Source organism: Carassius gibelio, chromosome B1 (assembly GCF_023724105.1).
Source record: "Carassius gibelio isolate Cgi1373 ecotype wild population from Czech Republic chromosome B1, carGib1.2-hapl.c, whole genome shotgun sequence".
In the NCBI taxonomy this organism is placed as follows: domain Eukaryota; kingdom Metazoa; phylum Chordata; class Actinopteri; order Cypriniformes; family Cyprinidae; genus Carassius; species Carassius gibelio.
Window position 1 is genome coordinate 19,066,811 of NC_068396.1, and position 9,821 is coordinate 19,076,631.

Consider the following 9,821-nt stretch of genomic DNA (forward strand, 5'->3'; position numbering starts at 1 on the left):
GCTGTTGCCAAACGACATTTTTGCCACCTACTGGTCTGGTGCACAAAAGATAATCTAGTTTATATATATAATAATAATAATAATCGACATAAGGTGCCACCAAGTTGAATGTTTGGTTGAGTTCTAGCCTATGTGTTTTGCTAATCGCAGAGAAATAATGTTCTTAACAGTTGAAATTAAATGACACCATTTATATTTTGATTATACTTATATATATATATATATATATATATATATATATATATATATATATATATATATATATATATATATATATATATATATATATATATATATATATACAGCAGTTATCATATAGATTTTACAAACAACCATTTGAAATGCTTTAAATCTACACTGAACTAATTCAAAGTAAAGGTTAACCAGCAAACAAACAGTTCTAGATCAATACTGGCCTCTTACCTTGTCCACACTATTGCACAAACTATTGGGAGACAGAACAAAAACATGAGGCCTCCAATACAACTGGTTTACTTAATATGTTTTAACATCTTCCTTGAGAAGTGTTTCTGCAAATCGGAACAGTAAGTCATATTTTTCCTAAAATGCTGCATTATACAATCATATGTTTTAAGTTGATGTTGTAGAAAGACTGAAATCAGATCTCTGTTGTATGTTAGCATTAACTTGATTAACTAGCAATCGATGTAAAACCTCACTTTAAACAATAAAATGTGAAAAAGGTTACCTGCTGTAGAAAAATGGGATCTCACAGTATTATTTTTTTTCTGACATTTGAGTAAAAGAATAATAATAGAAACAGTAGTGTTTATTTGTTTATCCATTTATTAAATGTGGATATATGACACTTTACAATTACTATAAGTAGAATAGCACATGTTGTTAATAGGTGCGATGTTATGACAACCAAAAGTTTGAGATATACAGAAAATAGTACACTCTCTGCTGAAGTGTTTCTTTTGAATAATTATGTGCGATTATGTAGTACTGTTTAAGTAGTTATGCATCAAAAATATTTGCTAGAGTGATACTAGGATAAAAGACTGCAGCTGTTTCTCTCTTCACACACAGTGACCAGGTTTTGGCCATCACTGTATCCACACAGGAACATGTGGACACAGTGCAAAACTTAACAAGTCACAATGAGGTAAGAGGTTACTTCTTTAGATTCTTTCAGAGCATGATTTTATATATCAAATTTGCTAAATATTCTAGGTCCTGAGTTAAGTGAAATAAGAATGATTTTACACATAGCCTTTACAATATTTTGATGGTGGGAAAAAGGACAGTCTGGAAGCAAATGCTAGTTTGCTGATTTAATGGGAAGATATGAAAATGAGTACACAAACAAACAATGACGATGAGACAGCGACACTCAGAGGAGATGGTGAAGAGGTGAGGAATCCAGCTGATGGCGGAGAGAAGGTGAGTAATCCGGATGATGACGGCATGTAGGCAGCAGGAGAATGTGGCACAGGAACTGCGGGGAATAGAGACGAAGGTAAGTGTCCGTGGCTGAGTGAATGTGCGGAGAGTGGATGAGGTTCTAGGGAAACACAGACATCCAAACGCAAGCAACACTGAGAGCCAGACGAACAGGGGAACCACATCAAACATTAGACCAAACGTCGCAACGTCCTCTCTAAATCTTGGTTGGTTCGCTCAGATTGTCCGTTGCTTTGGGGATGATAACCCAAAGACAAGCTAACTGACGCTCCTAACAATTTGCAAAACTCTTTCCAAAATTTGGGTATAAACTGAGATCCCCTGTCCAAAACCACGTCTACCGGGAGGCCATGAGGGCGAAAGACGTGATCTAGAACAGGGACCGCTGTCTCCTTGGCTGTCGGTAATTTGGGCAAGGGAATGAAATGTGCCGCCTTCGAGAACTGGTCCACTATGGTCAAAACGACCATCATGCCATTAGAGGGCAGGAGGGCAGTAACAAATTCTAGCGCGATATGGGACCAGGGTCTCGAAGGGACAGACAGCGGTTGAAGACGCCCATCAGGAGGTCGGTTAGATGACTTACCACTGGCACAAACTGAGCAAGCCAAAACAAAATCGCGGACATCGCAAGCCATAAGTGGCCACCAGAATCGTTGTCTAACCAACCCATTAGTTCTACTTATCCCTGGGTGACAAGCCACGTTAGAACAATGACCCCACTGAACAACTTCGGACATTAACTCCTCCGCTCCGGCACAAATAAACGGTTCGGTGGGCAACTGGACGGAGGCGTTACCCCTTCTAAGGCTGTCTTGACCTTCGACTCGACCTCCCATACGAGTGCTGAGATCACTAATTTCTCAGACAAAATACACTCGGGAGTAACGGGACGGGCGGAGGGATCAAAAAGACATGACAAAGAATCGGGTTTGACATTTTTGGAACCCGGGCGGTAAGATAGGGTAAATTCAAAATGACCGAAAAAAAAAGTGCCCACCAAGCCTGCCTGGAATTGAGTCTTTTAGCAGTTCTGATGTATTCTAAATTCTTGTGATCGGTCCAAACAATAAAGGGAACCCCTGAACCCTCCAACCAGTGGTGCCACTCCTCTAACGCTAATTTGACCGCACGTTGGGACAACACTGCTCCTACCCCCACCTCTGATGCGTCGACCTCCACCACGAACTGCCGTGTGGGATCAGGGGCCACAAGGATGGGAGCCGAAACGAAGCGGTTCTTGAGGTTAGCGAACGCAGCCTCAGCTGCGTCCGACCACCTGAACGGAGTACTGGTGGAGGTCAAGGCTGTTAGAAGTGAGGCTAGTTGGCCCCAGAAACCCCAGAAACCGCTGTAGGGCCTTATGGGAGTCTGGAGATGGCCAATCTATCACAGCCTTAACTTTGTCAGGGTCCATACGTATTCCCTCGGACGAAACGATATACCCTAAGAAGGGAACAGACTGTGCATGGAATATGCATTTCTCCGCCTTGACAAAAAGCCCATTCTCTAGTTACCTCTGGAGCACTCGTCTGAAGTGTTGAACATGTTCCTGGAGAGAGGAAGAAAAAATCAGTATGTCATCCAGGTAGACATATATAAACTGATCTACCACATCTCTCAACACGTCATTCACGAGTGCTTGGAAAACCCCGAGCGAGTTGGAGAGCCCGAACGGCATCACCAAGTACTCAAAGTGCCCTCTAGGGGTGTTAAAGGCAGTCTTCCATTCATCCCCCTTCCTGATGCGGACCAAATGATAAGCATTACGTAAATCCAATTTTGTGAATATAGATGCTCCCTGCAACCTCTCGAAAGCTGAAGACATGAGTGGTAAAGGATAAGTATTCTTAATAGTAATGTTGTTCAGCTCTCGGTAATCAATGCAAGGTCGCAGCGCACCATCCTTCTTACCCACAAAAAAGAACCCCGCCCCCGCTAGAGAAGAGGAAGGACGGATGAACCCAGAGGCTAAGGAATCAGAAATGTATTTCTCCATGGCCTCCCTCTCAGGAATAGAAAGAGAGTATAGCTTGCCCTTAGGCGGAGACTTACCTGACACTAAGTCAATGGCACAGTCATAGGGACGGTGCGGAGGAAGAGAAGCAGCACGAGACTTACTGAACACTTCCTTCAGGTCCAGATACTCAACTGGCACATTTGGCAAAACCATGGTCTCCTTCTGAAAGACAGAAACAGGAACAACAGGACAAGCAGAAACCAGAAAAGACTCATGACATCTCTCACTCCACAATGTGACCGTGTTAGAACCCCATTCCACTCGTGGATTGTGTTTGGACAACCAGGGGTGACCTAAAACAATGCGAGCAACAGGGGAGTCCATGAGAAAAAGGATATGGTTTCTTGATGGTTTCCAGACGTGATGGGTTCTGTATGGTGTGTGACGTGAGGCAGTTCCTGGCCATTGAGTGCGGTGACATGGATGGAGAGAGACACAGGAAGGACAGGAATGTTCAGGTGATGTGCAAGTGAAGAATCAATGAAATTACCTTCGGCTCCAGAGTCCAGAAGGGCTTGACACTCATGATGTTGATTCTTCCACCGCAGTTTCACCTGAAGGAGGGTCGATGATGTTGGTGAGGACTTTTCAGCGGAGATCCCACCCGATAGTAGCCTCAAATTTACTATCGGGCTGGCTCTTTTACCGGGCATGAGTAGGTGTTATGAGCAGAGCCTCCACAGTACAAGCACAGTCCTTGGGACCTCTGCCATTCCCTCTCCCTCCGGGACCGCCGAGCTCACCTGCATGGGCTCGTGATCGTCGACAGAACCGACCGTGTTCTCTCGACTCAAGTGCCCCCTAACAGGAGAGATGGTAGATCTAGAAGGACTGGGTTGGCGGCCCAGGTGATTAATCCTTGCGTCAACTCGTAACGCCAGTTCAGTGAGTCAATTGAGAGTGGGGGGCAGCTCGAGGAGGTAGATCTCCTGCTGAACATGGTCGGATAACCCATGCAGGAATCTATCCCACTGCGCCGCCTCGTTCCACTGGCACGTGGCCGCCAGTGTGCGGACCTCGATGGAGTAGTCGGTGACGGAAGATGAACCTTGCCAGAGTTCCGAGAGACGATGGGCCCGGTAGAAGACTCTCTTCATCTCTTCAGAGAGGGCGTTGAAAATGGCACAACACGTGTGTTGATTCTCCCACACCGCAGTCCCCCATAAGGCAGCCTTGCCAGACAGTAATGTGAGCGTAAACGCTTCTTTAGACTCTTCTGTAGTGAAGGTGCGGGGCTGTAGGGCGAAATGCATCGAACACTTGGTAAGAAAGGTTCTACAAAACGCTGGATCACCTGCATAGTTCTCCGGCGCCGGAAAATCGTGGCTCTGGCTGGAAGTGGTCCTGGGGAATCTCCCGGGGGACGGACGGTGCAGGCGGTGCGATGGGCGCAGTGGGAGACGTGAGCTGATGGATCTGCTGGGTGAGCTCGGACACCTGTGCCACCAGCGCTTCAACAGTGCGTCCGGTGTTCGAGATGCTCTCCTGCTGCTGATCCATTCTCTTGACACTGTGGTTCATGAAGTCGGAGAGGGTATTGGTGCTTGCTGCTTCCATGGTGGTGAGATCGTTATGTGATGGTGGGTAAAAAGACAGTCTGGAAGCAAATGCAAGTTTACTGATTTAATGGGAAGATATGAAAATGAGTACACAAACAAACAATGACAATGAGACAGCGACACTCCAAGGAGATGCTGAAGAGGTGAGGAATCCAGCTGATGGCGGAGAGAAGGTGAGTAATCCGGATGATGACGGCATGTAGGCAGCAGGAGAATGTGGCACAGGAACTGCGGGGAATAGAGACGAAGGTAAGTGTCCGTGGCTGAGTGAATGTGCGGAGAGTGGATGAGGTTCTAGGGAAACACAGACATCCAAACGCAAGCAACACTGAGAGCCAGACGAACAGGGGAACCACATCAAACATTAGACAACGATCTCACAAACACAAGACATGAGACAAGCCAATATATAGTGAATGAGTAATGAGTGACAGCTATTGCTGATACAATTAACGGAGACGCCCACAAACTAATCAGTGCAGACGCAGAACACACAGAATTCACCACAAAGTGTAAACACCCCGAGATCACGGTTTACCAACCGTGACAAATATTTGCTGTTCATTGATTTGATTTATTGAACTGACCCTCAAGCTGGTCCTGTGAGTTTTTCAGCTAACATGTAATCTCAAGTTCTGTTCTTTTTCAGACAGACTTGTGGCAGCCTGCTTCACCCATTTACATTACAACAAACTCTGAAGTTCACCTTTACATTCGGTCAACAAGTGTGGAGTTTGTCACTGAACTCCTACGCAAACATGGCATTGCTTTTAGGTAAGTAAAGCTGGTTAATTTGCTGGAATGAAGACTGTAGGAACTTTTAACCATCTTGTTGTGTTGGGGTCAATTTGACCAACAGTTGATTTAATTGATTGATTGCTTGAACATTGGATACGCTATTTATGTTCTTTTTGATATTTTGTGAAATTTTTGTCATTAAGGTTTATAAATGTAAAGTTTTGCCACATAGATATGTTTTGTTGCAGCTTTTGTGTTGGGGTTATTTTAATACCACCCATCCCCTTTGACCACGCATTGTTTTCTATGCAGTTTACCAAAAATCAGCACTGAAGGATTCAATTCAGTACCTGTGATATTGGTATTTAACGTTAGATAATATTCCTACTTACTTAGTTATCTGTACCTAAGCCACTAAATAGTCATAACTAAATAACTCATTTTGGACATACACATATGTGGATCAAATTTTAACAATAAATAACACAATAAAAATAGATGGAATTTCTTATATAGCTCACCTAGTACATTAGTTTTTGACAGGCTACAATAGTTTTTTGTTTGTTTGTTTGTATTGTGGTTTACACAAATCTTTATTTTGTGTGTGTGTGTGTGTGTAAATATTATATATTTAATATAAGATTTGGTGATATTTTGCATGAAGACTAATGGGGGGGTTGGGTTCAATTTGATTCCAACATAAAAGTAGCATCTGGATGTCAACACAACAGGAGGGTTAAGTTACCTTTTTTTAAGAACAAGTGTTATTATTATTTAAATGTCTATTCACATTTATATTTAGCACTTTCTTTTATTACCTAAAAGATGCATATGTTGACAAGCAGCTCCTTGATTCTTAAGACTTTGTGCTTTTGATATTTTTGCAGAATGCTTTTGGAAAACACACCAGCACTAATTGAGATGCAGACCAAAAACGATACATCGGATCCCCGGAGCGGAGGCGTGTTTTATGAGAGATATCATTCTTTAGAAGATGTAAGCTGACAAAAATGAGAAGATTCACCTCAACCTTTCCATTCGTTGAAATGAAAATGTGACACAATTTGACCAAACTTTTGTTTCAGATCTATTACTGGATAAACAAGACCAAGCAAGACTATTCAGACATGGTGCAAGTTATTCTTATTGGGTCATCTTCTGAAAAACGACCACTCTATGTTCTGAAGGTACTCACATTTTATTTAAGGTGGATTTATATGTTATAAATCTGAGCATTGCTTGAATGTATTTTATTTTATTTTGTTTTACTTATTTTAATGTCTGTTTGTTTATCATCATGCTGCAGCTTTCCGGCAGGAGGGAGGAGGTGAAGAGGGCCATGTGGATAGACTGTGGTATTCATGCACGGGAGTGGATCGCTCCAGCCTTTTGCATGTGGTTTGTCAAATACGTAAGTATAAATTAAGTTTAATCTCCTTTTAGCATTATCGTAACCTAAGCTGTCATTCAGTCTGCTTTAAACCACACTTTTTCGTCATACTCAACTTCTTCTCCAACTTCTTTGTTTTTTAAACCATTTCACTTTACAAATCTCTATTTTCCATTTGCACATGTGTTGAAGTGTCCTACATCTGTCTGAGCTTGCATATTTAAACTTTGTATCTTAGATGCAGATTTCAAGATCTTAGGTTAGTGCATTAGAGTGGCTGAATAGCTTAGTTTTGGCCATGTTAGAAGTTTAATTCAATTTGTTTTTTGTTTTGTTTTTCTTCAGGCACTAGCATTTTACAACCAGAACACTGAAATCACAGAGATTCTGAACAACATGGACGTTTACATCTTGACAGTCATGAACCCAGATGGATACAAGTACACATGGACAACAGTAAAATGATAAAACTATTATGTTTATTACTATTATTGAAGTCTTGGAATTGTATTAGTACCTTTGCTTAATCCAAATTGAGCACAGTATGGTTTCTAAAAATAATTCCAAGAGAGTCTTCATGGCTTTTATTTATTATTTACCCAAACAGGATCGTATGTGGAGGAAAAACCGCTCATATAACAAAGAGAGCAACTGTCTTGGAGCAGATCTGAACAGAAATTTTGATGCAAATTGGTGCAGTAGGTGTCAAATACTGGACATTCATTTAAAATTTTTTTTTACAGATTTACGTTTACAGATATTACTTCTAAAACACACACACTGCAGAGCCCTTAAATTAAAATAAAAATTAATTTAATGGATTTGTGTATTTGGATAATAATGCACTTAAAAGTTACCCATTCTCTACTGTTGGGCTTGTATATCCACCATGTTTGTAGTTTCTTTAGTTGTGTTTGTAGTTCTAATCAAATTCTCATCCAGCACAATAAGTTATGGGCAATATTAATTGTTAATGTGTGCATGGATTTGCACTTCAAATTTTCACCGCAAATAGTACCTTTGGGACAGTCCAGTTCTAATTTTAAATATTATTTAGGACAGGTAGTATACAAATTGGGATACAGTAATAGAGTTCTAATTTTACTTTTGAAGACATTTTAGTTTAGAACTGATATTTCTCCTGGTTTAATTCATCCACTGTGTTCTACAGCACAGGGGGCCTCCGATAATCCATGTGATCCTACATACTGCGGTCCGTTCCCGGAGTCTGAACCGGAGTCCCAGGCTGTGGCACGGTTCCTGCGCTCCCATAAGGAAACAGTCAAGCTGTACCTCTCCATTCACTCCTACTCTCAGATGCTCCTGTTTCCTTACTCCTGTTCCTATGATGAGGTTCCAAACCACAATGAGCTGGTGCGTGAAGTTAATGCAGGAGCATTTGTAGCAGGCCATACTAGAAAATAATAATAATTAAAAAAAATTAAAAATTAAATGTGTGTTTCTTTCTGACAGTTTGAAGTTGTTAAGGAGGCCTCAGCAAAGATACGCAGATATTACAGGAATAACTATAAATATGGTCCTGGTGCAAAAACCATTTGTAAGCTTTCTGTCTATTCTTAGAATATGATGATTTGTATTTGGACTTTTCCCTGTTTCTTTGTTATATTAATATTCTGTGTTTCTCTTTAACTAGATTTGGCCCCAGGAGGATCTGATGACTGGGCATATAATCTTGGGATAAAGTATTCCTTCACCTTTGAGCTTCAGGATCGTGGTCGATATGGGTTTCTTCTTCCCCCCAGCTTTATCCCTCAGGCCTGTAATGAGGCTCTGCTCGCAACAAAGGTCACAGCCTTACATGTGATCAAAAAACTCAATGAAGAGCTTCCATAAACAACCTGAGCACCCTCTAACTTTTACTCTTGACTAAACAAAATGTGTATTAAGAACATAAACAGCAAAAGTTAGTCAATAGACAAACATGCCATGTGTGTAAGAAATGTTGACAATAATAATATACAAAAAAATTAACTAAACGTTTAGTTTTTTTGTTTTTTTAGATTGAGGCTATTGATTTGTGTGTTTGTGTAGGTGTATCATATCAAGTGGTTTCATAGTTTACTACACAGCTATTTGTACTACAGTAAAACACATCTTGATATAATACTTTTAGTTTTGAAACATTATCTATAGACAAACTTACAACATAGAAAACATGCAAACACTATGAAATTGTTTATGTATGGTTGGGGATGTAGCAGTAGTCTTTAGCTATCTTTCAATAAAAGTTTATTTGCAAACTCTTCATTACACTGTGGGTTGCCTCCATATTCGATGTCTGCAGTTATGTACGGTATGTGTATTAAAGGTGCATAAAAGCTTTTCAGACATATACACATTTGTTTTGCTTAACCACGTATGTACAATTGAATTCAGCTTCATATCAGAAATATCACACAAATATTACACCAAAGTGTACCAGAATTGTGACTGCAGTGATGTAGTAACTTAAATATCATTATCTCTGTTCATTTTTGTAATAATATTTCATATTTCATTAATATTTAATATATTAAATTTAGAGTTTGAACTGGAAATGTATAAACAGTTCTTTAAAAGATTAAACAAATCGTCCGATCTTCATCGTCATCGTCATCTTTTATTCTGCAAAAGAAGAGTTAGATATGGTATACATTGCCATTATTACATATGCAGTACTGGAAAA

General features: G+C 40.7%; 1 protein-coding gene across 1 annotated transcript; it reads left to right on the top strand.

Annotated features, from left to right (window-relative positions):
* The first annotated feature begins 385 nt into the window (after window positions 1-385).
* Window positions 386-9,403, top strand: cpb2 (carboxypeptidase B2 (plasma)). Its single transcript, XM_052544755.1, has 11 exons — window positions 386-545; window positions 1,054-1,129; window positions 5,657-5,781; window positions 6,633-6,741; window positions 6,831-6,932; window positions 7,052-7,156; window positions 7,481-7,591; window positions 7,743-7,833; window positions 8,307-8,509; window positions 8,609-8,693; window positions 8,790-9,403. The coding sequence occupies exons 1-11, from the start codon at window positions 469-471 to the stop codon at window positions 8,987-8,989; spliced, it is 1,284 nt and encodes a 427-aa protein (XP_052400715.1). The 5' UTR covers window positions 386-468; the 3' UTR covers window positions 8,990-9,403.
* Window positions 9,404-9,821: the final 418 nt, after the last annotated feature.